This window comes from Corvus hawaiiensis, chromosome 11 (assembly GCF_020740725.1).
Source record: "Corvus hawaiiensis isolate bCorHaw1 chromosome 11, bCorHaw1.pri.cur, whole genome shotgun sequence".
In the NCBI taxonomy this organism is placed as follows: Eukaryota; Metazoa; Chordata; class Aves; order Passeriformes; family Corvidae; genus Corvus; species Corvus hawaiiensis.
In genome coordinates, this window is record NC_063223.1 from 15,779,876 (window position 1) to 15,793,715 (window position 13,840).

Consider the following 13,840-nt stretch of genomic DNA (forward strand, 5'->3'; position numbering starts at 1 on the left):
AGAATTGAAAGCTGAAGAGTGCTCTTTTATGTATTTTCCTGATTAAAATAGACCAGGGAGAGCTTGAAATTGTCATGTGAATAACTTATGTTCATATGACTTTTCTAGTGGCTGCATTTGAAAAAGTATAGTTATAAAGTTACAAAATGAAAAGGTGGAAAGGATAAGAAGGTCAGCCCAAATGTTGGGATGCCCCATTCCCACAGCTTTCAGTGATGCTCTGCATTGTCTCTTCTGTCAATGGAGATTTCCTCTATAGAAACTTCAAGCAGCCAGTTCACACGTAAATTAAACATCAGTGTATGTAATACAGTGCTGAGGTTTTGTCTGGTCTTCTAACTTTCCTCTTTTGTGGCTTTCAATATAGTGTAAAATAATGACCAAAATCTCCAGTAGAGAGACTGGCAGGCTCTCTCAGGCTGTTGGAGTTCCCTGTGTTGCTTCTTAGATATAAAAAATGTTAACTTTTACAGTGTGTCAAGTATTAAGGTCCTCTGAGAAACAAGCACATACTGCATATTATGGGAATAATTGTTTTCATATTTTCAACACAGTTCACATCATTCAGTGTTTTGTGGTTTGCTGTTTACTGACAGTGGCAACCATTTCTGTTCTGGTCTGTTATGACCTTATTATTGGAAACACTATTTGGACACCTCTGTAGTTTTCCTTTATCTGCATTTCTCTTTGGTAGCTTCAGTAGAACCTGTGCTTTGTCCACAGAAATCCCCTTCCTCAGATTTTGTTTTATTTCTTTAATGAAAGAAGTGGGATGTTTCATCAGAGGCAGACTAGAAAATTGGAGAACAGAGCCCAGTTCACATGAGGGTTTTTTTATCGGGGAAAAGGATTCTTTTTATTTTCATTTTATTTTTCCAAGGTAATAGTGAGTTCTCTGCCAGAAGCAGAAACTCTATAGCAAAAGTTCAAGCAGATAAAGGGAGGGTCTGAAGATCAAATACCACAAGTTTTTCCATGTTTGAAATGTGACCTTGTTTGCTCTCAATGCTCTCCTTTTGTAATTTCTTGACTTGCTGCCTGCAAAAAATTCCTTTAATGTACCCCGACCTCAGTTTTTGAGAAATAAGAAAGTAAGGCCTGTTTAGCGTCCAAGATTTTTGCTATGCTATTATTTTGACTGAATCAGCAGGCTGGACAATAAATCCTACTGTCCAAAAAGAAAGAGGAAAGTACTTGCCAAATATTTTTTTCCTTATCAGGTTTTGTTTAAAGCTGGCAATCAGAAACAACAAACTCTTAACTTTCTGTTCTTCATTAACTGCAGTTCACACAATGGTTCACACTTAACTGGTGTTACAGAACATAATCCCATGGATATAAAAGCAAGAAGACAAATATTCACAGGTTTTTGAACAGGTGCATTTCGGTCGTACATGACCATGGAAGCAGGAACAGAGCTCAGTTCCCTATCTTATCTGCAGATCTTAAATCACATACAATCTTCCTTCTAAATTAAATACTGCCATTTTATACATTTTGTTTTAATTTCTTGGCCCACTGGGATCATCACTAAACCTAATTTCTCCTCAGGCCCCAAACCAGCAGTGAGTAATGATGATCCTATGGCATTCTGCTACTGTTTATAGAAAACCCAAATCATTATGTAGTCCCTAAAGTTTTCTGAGAAAGAAAACTGCACTCCAATACATTGGTAATCTATTCTGGAATCTGACAGGGCAGTGCTCAGTCTGTTGCTTGTCCACTTAGGACACAATATGTAATTTTACTTTGAGGGGACCTTGGCATTTTTTTCTTCAAAAATCCCTAAAACATCCCCACAAAACAAAAACATGCTCTTACCTTCTCCCAACATTTAAGTAATCAATTTCCATGTTGATAACAAATACATAAGCAATTTTATGGAACGAAAACAAATTAAAAAACCTGTAGTTTGGCGAGGGTGAGACAAATAATATTTTAATCATTTTTCAGTCACTTTAGTTACATGTTTGTGACTTGCTGATTTATTCTGGATATGGTTGTTTCTGTACAGGGCATTGAATACTTAATACTCCATTAATTATAAGGAAAGAGTAATATAATGCTGTTTGATAAAAAGCTTGATATTGGGCATCTCTATGCTGGGAAAAAAAATCTGCTTTGTGTGTGGACACTTGAACTTAGAGATCAGGGAGAAATTTTTTTTTTCCTATTTCCTCCAATTTTTTTTTTTTTTTTTTTAAGTAAAGCAGAAACAAAATTTCAGTCTGTTCTAAATACACAGTGCAATGTTTTGTTAGTGAACAACACTTACACAGTTTTAAGAATTTTTTCCAAAATGTTTTGAGAGCTTTGGGTATGTCTGCAAATATCTTGTCTAAATAGAATGTAGTGAAAACCTTTGATAATGTACTGTTACCTTCTGAAAGCTTGGGATTATTACTTTAGGGGTATATTTATTGTGTTAAAACTTTTGACAGCAAGGAAGGCAATCTCAAAAACAAAGCCTTCCAGAAGGTACCAGATAGTGCATCAGCAGAATTGAAAACTTACTGTCCCTTCTAGGTAAAAGGCCGAGGAGATAACAGGAAGTGTAGTTCACGAGGAAAAGAGAGCTAGGAATGATGTGCTTTTTGTTTTTCTTTTCATCTTGTATCTATTTATTAACAGTGGGGCTTGTGGGTGGGATCGATGGGGGAGTGGAATTGTCTTTGTTGTTTGGACCAGGCCTTGAGTGTTTTCTTGCTTTCCTAGACTTGTGCTGTGATGATGTGAAACTCAGGTGATGTTTCTGTTCTGTGATTGCAGTTACTCTGGGATTAGCTGTAGGACAGGGATTCTGCTCATTTTTGGTAAACAATGGACAGTTGGAATACAAATCACAAGAACTGATTATTGATTAAGGCCATGTAGGAAATTTTGTGTGGGGAAGGTAAAGGTTTATCATCCCAAATGATTTAAAAGCTTTCTTGGGGAACGTAACTGCTTCAATTCTGAAAAAAGGAGAAACTTTTTATGCAGGCAATAGGAGTATCAGAGGAGCTGGAGTTCATGAGGGGATGGAGGGTTTCTCACAGTATATAGTTCCTTTTTCTGTTGAGAATAGTTTTTAAATATGAATGCCAAAGATTTACCTTTGCGTATCCAGGACTTCTAAACCATGCATTGTTCTTAGCTGGTAGCTAATGTTGCAGACAGAATTACTGGGAAACAGGTAATAATCTGCTTTTCTTAAACTGACGTTGATTTCTAGGCCTTGTTGAAATGCATTGTGTGTTTTTCTCCTGTTAAGCTGTAAGAAGTAATCTGGAAACAGATGCTTCCACGTGTTCATATTGGTCAAAATATTTGTTACTGATGATTTTTCAGTCAACTAAAATACTGTTTAGTGATTCTGGCACTACTAGCAGTATTTAGTGATTCTGGCACTCCTAGCAGTATTTTTCCAAAGGGAAGAGGTGAAAAAAAGGAGGCTAGTCTAGTAATAGCAGCATAATTGGACTGCTTAAAAATTGTCATGGTGTAAGGATCACCTAAATACAAACCCCTGCATTTTGCTATGATACTGATGGCAAAGATTTTAATAAAGCTCCTTTTTTTTAATAACTAAAGAACTCGTTTGTTTTTTTTTCCCAACATGTATCTTTGTAGATTATTCTTCTCAAGTCTTTGACTTCTTACATTTCTAGAAGTCTCTTACTTTTGACCCCTTCTGGTTTTTATGATTACAGGCTACAAGATTTGGCTCATCAACATCTCTTCAGCCCACAGCAAATAAGGGAATTGGGAAATAAATATATTTACAGATTGTTCTTTAAGAAATAGGTGCAAAACTACTCTGGAATTTGCAGTACTAAAACTTTTCAGCCTGTAAGGGGATTCATTTTTGTTCAATGACCTCAAGTCTTTAGGCAATACTTGTTTTTTCACCAAAATATTTGTGTAAGATGACCCAGAGAAGCTGACTGAATAGTAATGAAGTCTGGTACTTCAGATTAAATCTAATGTCTGTATTAAGAAATGGAGATTTAAATGTATATGAGAAGATTCCTCATTTAACTTGCAAGGCCCAGGATGAGGGGCAAGCTTAGGGGGAGTGATAGAGCAGCTTGGTGGGCACATGATTAATAACAGAGGAGGAAAGATTCGATCAAGAAGCTGAAGGAGAGGGAGTTCCTTATTATGTTTGTCTTCTGGAGCAACTGTACTGAAACCCTGCTGGCCAGGAAATGGCTGGGTATGGCCCACTCGTGGGACATAGAGAGTAAATCTTGTGTTTTCCTTTGCTTCTGTGCATGGCCTTTGCTTTTGTTTTATTAAACTGCCTTTACCTTGACCCACAAGGTTTATTTCATCTTATTCTCCTCCCGCCCCCAGTCCTACTGAGGAGAGAGTGATATGGTGGCTTGGTGGAGTCCTGGCCTCCAGCCAAGGTCAGCCCACCACATCTGTTTTAAGAAATGCAGATTTAAGTGTATGTGACGAGATTCCTTATTTAACTTGCAAAGCGTGGTAGTAAGGACAAGCACTATAGAATTTGATAAGACACAAAATTTAAAGGCATAAAGAAAGAAAAAGTAGGAAAGTCAGACAAGAATTCCCCCTTTTCAAATACGTGGTTATATCAGCAAACAGCGTTATGCAAAAGCTCTCTCATCTCATGCTCAGAATTTTTAATGCTGAAGATTCATCGTGTGTGGTCAGAATCTCTTGCGATTCTTCACAAATTACATCTGTCTTCTCCTTCCAACTCTTTCTGTCAGTCCTGTCTTACTCAAGCAAAATTCTAGTCAGCTGATTTTCAGTGGTGTTTTTAGAATGCCAGATTTATGAATTATTATAGGCAGATGAGGAAATGCATGAGAGAATCCATTTCTTAATTTATGGTAATGAAGAAAATATCTCCAATTCCCATTCTTTTTTCCTTTACAGAGGAAAATTAGGATTTGCATGTTTTTCTTTAACAATACTTAGTTATAAATATTTGCAAGTCTAATGCTCATACTTATTTTAGCAGCACAACTAAAGTTAACATACAAATGGCTTTAGATGCAGTTCATAAGAAAGCTTTAACTATTCTGTTTCCTTTCAATGATAGAGCCTCATACTGGGAAGAATTAAAATGGACCAGTGATAGATTATGGAATAAATAATTGATTTTAGAAAATGAGAGTATGGTTGACAGGATAATTTGCTGTTATCTGTGTGCAGGTGTATTGTTCAGGTATAGCTGTAGCTTTCTATAGCGTACAATTACACAGGAGGATTCTTTTGCACAGACTTCTGTATCATTAGATATTTGCCACTGCCAAGAGAGTAGACTGTGTCAACTGATTCAGCTCTGTCAATTCTATTCACTGGGGTGGGAAAGAAACAGGAGAATCAGGAGCTAAAATCCAGTGGTCTGGGTTCTTGAACATGTTCTTGGCTTTTGGTGGCAGTGTGATGGTGCAAAGCGTGAGAGGCTGTGTGCTTCTGTAGGTAGACCAACAATTTTAGATCAGTGAGTCTCCTTGTGAATTTGTTCCCCTCCACTGTTCACCACGTCTGAGGCTTTGGGATGCTCTGAAAGTGCTTATATGGCCAAAGCACACCATGGCAGGATAGTTCTCAGCGAGCAATTCTTTTGGGTGTAGTTAGTTGGCATAGACTAGAGGAACTTCCTTGTGTAGAACATGAATTGAAATCTGGGAAGAGCCATTAGTTAATTTTCCTTTTATAGTTTTTTTCAATTTATGGGGAAATTCACAGTTCCATGGATTGCTTCTTGCACCTGGACTGCAGAGAAGGATTGAAAAAGTTCTGAAAGAACTAATATATTGTAGAGAAATTGGCATGGAGATATTTCTGGTCAAGTGGTCCATTTTTAATAGAAGTTATAAAAAATGTGATAGATCTTGCATTTTTTTTTTTAAATCCTGTAAAGTTCTGTGTCTGTAATGACAGCAGTGTGACAGATATTCACAGTACTCCTACATTCCTTCCCCTGCAGTTAATTATACAATTTCTTTCCACCCTCACAACATTTGTTCTTTCCTTTCCTTAGCTAGCTGCAGATACAAAAATCTGTGCCAGCATGAGTCTAAATCTGGTCCACCATGTTCTAAGTTTTGAAGGTGTACAAAAATGGATTCTTTTATGTCAAAGTAGCAGTAGTCTGCCACAGTTGAGGCTGTTAGTTTTAACATAATTACAGAGAAGCAGCCAGAACTACTGTCATGCTTTGTGCCAAACGTGGGTCATGGCAGAGCCTAAGGACAGCATGCACAGGCTGCTGGGGGCAGAAAAGGAACTTGTCTCACTTATCTTAACCAGAATTGCTGTTTGAGTTCTGTTTTCTAATTAGTTTTGTGTTGATCCAACGATTTTGATTTTTAAAGCTTGCATTCAGAAGGTTTGTGTGTTAGCAATGTGTGTGTCAAGTTTGCTTTTATTTGTGGGTTAAAACATTATAATATTTTTAGAATTAGTTTTCTTTTGCTCAGCTAGATTTTTATAGACATATTGACATTTGATATACAGAGACGACTTTACTTTGGAAAACTATTTATTTGTAAATAGGTTTTAGCATGAAGTAATAAATATTGTCTGATTTAACATTAGGAGAATGTATCTTGAATCATTATTCAGATCAGGGAGAAAATTTTGACTATTTCTGCAGTACTGGTAGTTGCTGAATATTGCTGTTGCTTAGTTGTAGTATAGCAGTAGAGAGAAAGTTCTTGGTCAGGTGTGAGAAATAGGACAGTGATTATGTGGGTGATTATGATTAGTTTTATTGTTAATACACTGCCTAAATAGTACCAGTGCAGTATCCAAATAACAACTCTATTATCTGTTACAATGGATTATAGTATAATCAGGATGTGGTGCTTCCTGTTAAGTCACAAGCTTCATTAAGACCCCCTTGCTGTCTAAAATTTTCAGAGAAGTCTTGGTGCAGCTTGGTCCACTTAGCCTCAGATTTTGGTCAACAGTCTCAGTGTAAAAAGATGTAATTTAAACAGGTTCAGGTAGAAACATTCAGGATAACAGTTTGGCCTTGCAGCATTCACAATGACAAAGCAACGAAGCACCTATGTAGGTACTTTAGGATTTGATTTCTGTATTTGACCAGATCTTAGCCCTTTTGCTCACCCATCCAAGAGTGAGTGGTCCCCTTCTGTGACCTGGCTGTACTCTATAGGTGTCCATGCCGGGGACAGGATCCACCTGGAAGCTGCCTGTGACTCCAGGAGACAGTTGGTGCAGCTGGCCCAGTCCTCAGCAGCGTTTTATACTGCGCTGCAGGCTGATGTGCGCCAAAGTCAGTTGCAAACAGCTCAGCTCCCCTGTCTTTGGACTGTATTAATTACGTGTGCATCCTGACAGTTCCACCTGCAATGTTCACCTGGTGTGTTTTATCTTAGGACAAAGCATTCTGCTCTTCAGAGATGGTGGAAAGGGGACAGCGTGTGTAGGATACGTGCAAAGACCTATCTTCTGTCCCTGTCACAGTTGTGAAATAATTTTGGAATCCAGAAGGTGTAGTCTGTCTTGGGGTCACAAATACTTGGCACAGTAGTAGATTCAAAGTGGGGAAGTTGCTGCATCTAGAGGAGTTTTAAGTTTATTGGAGTTTTTAAGCTTATACAGCTAATTAAAAAGATAATGAGGTTAAGAAAAGATAAGAATTGCCATTAAGTAAAAGTGGGACTCTAAATCAGCCTGTATTTGTAAGCTCTCAGCTGAGTGTGTGCCTAATAAGATGCAAATACTAAGAGAATTAAGATCTGGACATATATTAAAATAGTGCTTATTTAATGATAGAACAGATTCAAAGTCTCTAACTGAATTCTACCACTGGCAATACTTTTCTTCTGTTTGAAATAACTGATAAAAGACATGATTTCAAAAGGTTGGTTTCTTAAGGCTTTGAATTTTTCATGATTGCTAAAAACTGACAGATTTGCATGTATTTGTGTAAAACATGAAGGTAGTATCAAATGAAATGAAATTTTGTTGTTTGTTTGGTGTCTGTGTTGTTGTTTTGGGTTTTTTTTGTATAGTTTTGTTGTTGTTACTCTTGTTTTTAGAACATGAAGTTGCAAAACATCAATTAAACCAAAATGATCTGATGACATGCATTTAAGCCCACTAATTCTTGCAATTAAACATCTTCTGGTACAGACTGTGTGCCTATTCAGGAATCTGTATTTCTAAAAGCTCAGTATGCTGTGTAGGCAATGAATAGAGGGAAAAAATAAGAAGAAAAACAAATTGTCAGATAAAGATATAATCTGAAGTGGACATCATAAACCACAGTAATTTGGGCTAATTGTCTCTATTCCAACCTTAACATGGGCAAAATATATTTTGATTTTGATCTGTGTTGAGTAAGGAGTGCAAGACATACGTCTGGAACAGAGACAGACCCCTGTACTCAGATGTAGTATAAATATTTTAGGACAAGTTAGTGTTCTGAAAAACCTAAAAGTGTAAAAGAACAGTAATGTCCAATAGCAGTGTTGTAACTTACCATGGGACTGATTATTTCTAATATATTTTTCTTTGTCACATCTGTTGAGTAAAGTCTGTCTATAGGTTTATATGTTTGAGTACTGTGAATTTGTTGTTGGCTTTCTGTATAACTCAATAAAATTATTTTTTTCTGTTGAAGATACTTTTTGTTGAATTCAGTTCTTTCTGTTGAATCTCCTTTGCTTGCATCTGACCTTTATTTATGTTGATTTTGCTTCATTTTTTCATTTACCATGCTGTTCAGTTTTTGGATGCCAGAAGAACAAAGGTTTGTCCACTGTTTGCAGTAAATGTATTTTTTCAAAATTCAGTATTGCATATTGTGGTTTTTTTTTTGTTTGCTTTTTAGAGATACAGTAATCCTGTTTACTAAACTCGTTCATAGCTTTAGCTGCCAAAATGAAAAATTGAAACCAACCAGTCCCAACTCAGCCCCTCCCCAAAGTCCCGTTAATTATAGTGAGGGCTTTGATTAACTTTATAAACAGCAGTACTGTTGAGCATCATGAAGAGCAGATTTATCTTTAGTCTATGACGTAATTTAGAAAACATGGAATACTGAGTCTTTGAGCTTTGTAGGTACACATTGATTGTTCTAATGGATGTGTCACTGCCTAGTGTTTGCATTTGTTGCTGTTAATTTTATCTGTAGCTGACATTATTTTGTGTGTTGTCTTCTTTTTTTTTTTTTCGAGAAGCACTTGAAAGATTTCATTACAGATATTGTCACCTGCATTTGATATTTTATAAGGTCATTTGATATGCTTTCATTACTAATTCTAATGACTTCTTGTAACAGCGTACAACAAAAGTTTAATCAAATACTAATTCTACATTCAGATCCTAAAGTATTTTTTTCTTTTTCTTTATTGCAGCATCTGCAATTGACAATCCAGGCACTTCAAGATGAGCTTAGAACCCAGAGAGACCTTAACCATCTTCTCCAGCAAGAAAGTGGGAACCGAGGGGCTGAGCATTTTACCATTGAGCTCACAGAGGAGAATTTTCGAAGACTTCAGGCAGAACATGATAGACAAGCTAAAGAGCTCTTCCTGTTGAGAAAAACTCTAGAAGAAATGGAGCTTAGGATTGAAACACAAAAGCAAACACTAAATGCCAGAGACGAATCAATAAAAAAGCTTCTAGAGATGTTGCAAAGTAAAGGTTTGCCTTCTAAAGGAATGGAAGATGACAATGAGAGAACTCGAAGGATGGCAGAGGCTGAATCTCAGGTTAATCATTTAGAAGTGATTTTAGATCAGAAGGAGAAGGAAAACATGCATCTTAGAGAGGTAATGAAAAACTCATTTATTTGTTTAAAATATGTATTTTTGTTAAAAATAGTCATGGTACTTGTTGCAGTTTTAGAAATATAATTTAGAGTATTGAAGTGTTTTCTTTTTGTGCTCTAATTCTTTCATGAAAAGGATAGCATGCATTTGTTTTACATCTGTAATAAGTACACAGCAGGACTTTATGACATTTGAAAACAAGTATAAGAAAATATGGAAGAGAAGTAAGTATATTTGGGCTTATCTCTGAAATGTTGCTTTGCAAAGTTTCTTTATCCTTTTGACAAAGTGATATCTGGCAAATGAAGACCTACTGAAGAGGGAAATGACATCTGCTGCTGCTCTAACTAAAGAGTCATGAGTGCATGCTACCTTTGTGTTGGATTTGTATGCCTCTGGTGTCTGAAAAAGAGTGCTTTAAAATCATTTGCCTTCCATATAAACAAAGGCTTCTGCCTTGTGTGTATTTCTAATGTATTTTCATATGGGGATACTCCCAACTTTTTACATAAATATACCATAATGTCACTTCAAAATACTGTACTGGTGGCTGTGCTCTGCTTTGAGAGACCTTAAATTTGATCCCAAGCCCACCTGCATCAGCTGCCCACATCACTTGTAAATGCATTTTCGGGACTGGATTTGGGATGATTGGATTAGTACAATCGAAACAAAATCTGGCCTAGTGTCAAGCCCATCTGCCCCTTTAGATCCCAGCAGTGTTCTCATGTGACTGTCAGGCAAACAAGGCAGGGTGAGTCTTCCTCACAAAGACCCTGCTAAGGAGGGTGAAAATTGCAGAGAGGGTGTGTACAAGCTTCACACAGCAAGGGAAGTCAGGAGAAACAGGTCTGTTTGCTTAGAAACTCAGCAGCAGCATGGTCACTAAAAACACCAATTTGCCTGACAGATCAAAGTGCAAATGAAATTAGTGCAAGAGTTTAAGAATTAGTGCTCGAGATTAAGAACAGCTATTTACATCTAGAGATTGTTGTAAAAATATTTTCTTTGCTATGAACAAATTATTTTATATTTATCTTATGGTCTTCTCTAACCTAGAATATGTATTGAGGACTCAGTAGTTTCTGCTGCCCATTTGAAGCTTAGAAAGTGGAGAATTTCATGATACCTTTCAGTAAAGTTTTCTTGTCAAAGTGTGGATCCTAAATCTCTTCACAGGCAGAATTTTAATTAAAACTGATGCAACACATAATGGGTTCTGAAAGGAGTTGCATAAGGAGCTACTGATACTGAATTTGTGATGAGGGAGGGCTGTGGAATAAGTTCTGTAAACTAGCAGACAAGTTTCTGGATTTAGGTCTGCATACACTCTGTTTTCAAGGGTGGATGATTATGTGGTTGTATTTCATCTGTTGTATCAGTATCACTTAAGTTTGTGAACCCTAATTTGGCTGTATATTGGACATGAGGAAATTCAAAGAAAGTTTCTGATGAGAATGGTAATCAAGGACAGTGAGAAATAGAACTAAATTGAGCTTGAAAAGTAGATAAAATGAAAGGTTCTAAGTAAAGTCCTTTGGCATCCAGTTTATTGATTAGTCCAAGGAATGCTGAAAGGAGTTATTATTGCTACCTATAGACTGTGCATGTTTCTCCTGTATTTATACTGAATTAATTTGATGTTCCCCCCTGGGTTATTCTCGGGGGCAGGGAAAAAAGTTGTTTCTCCCTCAGTTGATATGAGAATATAGAGGTTGTCTTTTGTCTGGAGTGCTGCAAGAATAGAATGCAAATAAAATGGGATTTACTGTTTATGACATACTGATATACCTTGGTGAGTGGTCAAGGTTTAAAATTTTACTAGATTTGTTGCCTGGAATCTGTCCCAGCCAGATTGGCAGGACCATCTAATGTTTTGGAGATTTTTGGCTCACAAGTTCCTTGTTTTTCTAAGAATTCAAGGCTTTGCGTGAACTCTGTCTCTTCAGCTCTCTTTCTGTTGCATGGTATTTATAGTTTGTTTTTTTATTTATTTTTTTAAATTTCTGCATATTTGAAGTTTGTTGTAGGGAGCTTGGAAGTATGATGTGTAGGCTGTAGGAACTCTTCAGAAACAAAATGTTTTAGTAGGTGCCTGTTTGTTTATCCAGGATTCTGGATTTTATTTCTCTGGTGGGCTCTTGGAAAATGTTCTGAGGTTCAAAGTTTTTCTTTTGCTTTCTTGTTATGGAAAGTTGTCTGCATGCTTTGAAGTAACATCTGACATTATGTACAGTTAAAAGTATTATGTATTTGTTAAAAGTCCAAATAGATCAACCTTTGATCTTTGTGTGTAGCTTGGTTAAGTCCTTGTTCTGCAGTGCTCATTTGAATTCGTCTCTGCTTTTACTCTTCATCCTGCACAATACAGGTTCTCAATATGATAAACCAGAGGTTACTGTGTTGAATCTTCTGCAACAGCCTCCCCAGTGGATTGATATTTTTATTTTCTTAACTAGTGTTTGTAGGTTTTCATCCTAACTGTGTAAATCACCTGGCAGAGTTACTGATCATTTTCTTCCTCCTGAGAATGCTGTAAAAGTAGGCTGGGACTTGGATATATTTTTAATGAATTTCATTCATGAGTTATTTAGTATTCACTCCAATTGTGTTAATCTTTCTATACCTTTAACAAACTATTTTTCATTTTAGAACATCGTCTAAAATACTCTGCTTCCTTTATTTTTACAGGTTGGAGTATAGCTCAAGTGTTGAGTGTATTTCTGAGAAGCTAGCATTGGGTCATGTGTAATGTTCTGTTTGATCAAATCCTGGATGGCTGTTTCTTCTTTTTAAGTAGTTTTACTATTTTATTTCTGCTGCTGCACTTGAAACTGCGCCAGGGGAGGTTCAGGAGGATTTTCTTCATGGAAGGGGTTGTTAAATGCTGGAAGGGACAACTCAGGGAGGTGGTGGTGTCGGGAGGTGGTGGTGTCACCATCCCTGGAGGTGTTCAAGAAATGACTGGATGTGGCACTCATCTAATTGTCTAATTGTTACCACCATGGTCTAATTGATAAGATGGAGATGGTCAAAGATTTTGGACTTGATGATCTTGGAGGTCTTTTCCAACCTTAATGATTTGGTGATTCTGTGAAACAAGTTAAGGATGATAAAGTTCTGTGCAGCATCATCTGAAATTATTTGACAAATAGTTTGTGTGTCAGTTTACCTTTACAATGATAGATTTTGCTCTAGTTTCCAGCAGAAAGAGTGCTGTCTATGGAAAAAAGTTAACGTGATGCAAACGAGGTTGAATGTGGAAAAAAATAGCTGAAGACTTCTGATTTTATTCAGTCTCAACACTACATTAAATTGTCTAGCTGGTAACTTTTTCAAAGTTCACTTAACTAGGTAGAGAGAAATAACTTCTTGTTGTCTTTAAGACTTTACCTTGTCAACCACTAATTTTCTGCCAATTTCACACAAAAATGCACATTACCAGAAATAAATATCCTACTGTTGATTGGCTGAATATCCAAGAATCATGCAAAAATTTCTCTCTTTTAAGCCATTGATTGCTTCTTCCCCCTGCCCCCCCCCCCCCCCCCCCCCATGACTAGCCTTAGCAGAATTTCCTAATTATAGCTGCATTCAAAGACCTGGAATTTCTCCAGGCTTTAGATGGTATTTCTTAGAGGAAGTACAGGAGAGAGTAATGGAAATGGCTAGTGTACTAGAGGCAGAGAAGTAACTCCAGAAAATAAAACAATAGGGTTTTTTTTCTTCCTTTGTTTTCATATTCTTAGTAGATACAGACTAACCGTGGTGTGTTGACTTTGTGGCCCTCAAAGATTGTACCTTTCTGCGGTGTGCAGTCCACTGCATCTTTAAACTTCGTTTCACAGAAGCAAACTTGTGATGACAGTTTTGCTCAAGCTTTGTGTTTGAAGGTCTTAGAAATGGCAAATGTGAGGCCCATTATAGAGCAGGAGGAGGAGAATAAAGCTGAAGTTGGAATCCTGCTCTTTTACAGGAATAGCAAAGAATGTCAGTGTCGGCAAGGTTCACTAAAATGTTGGGAAATCAGCTATGCAAAAAATGGCATTAGATTTCTTTCCAGTATC

The 13,840-nt window shown here is 36.9% G+C and overlaps 1 protein-coding gene across 17 annotated transcripts in view; it reads left to right on the forward strand.

Moving 5' to 3' along the window:
* Window positions 1–13,840, forward strand: part of ERC2 (ELKS/RAB6-interacting/CAST family member 2) — a 431,283-nt gene that overhangs the window by 57,072 nt on the left and 360,371 nt on the right. For 13 of the 17 annotated variants that reach the window (XR_007206019.1, XR_007206020.1, XR_007206031.1 and 10 more), the window contains 2 exons: window positions 8,726–8,749; window positions 9,357–9,773. Coding sequence is in view for 1 of the 17 variants with exons in the window: in XM_048315313.1 (XP_048171270.1) it covers window positions 8,726–8,749; window positions 9,357–9,773 (441 nt within the window). In the remaining 16 variants the exon portion in view is untranslated. The remainder of the gene's footprint in view (window positions 1–8,725; window positions 8,750–9,356; window positions 9,774–13,840) is intronic. The other 4 variants (XR_007206028.1, XR_007206022.1, XR_007206024.1 and 1 more) reach the window with 1 other exon arrangement.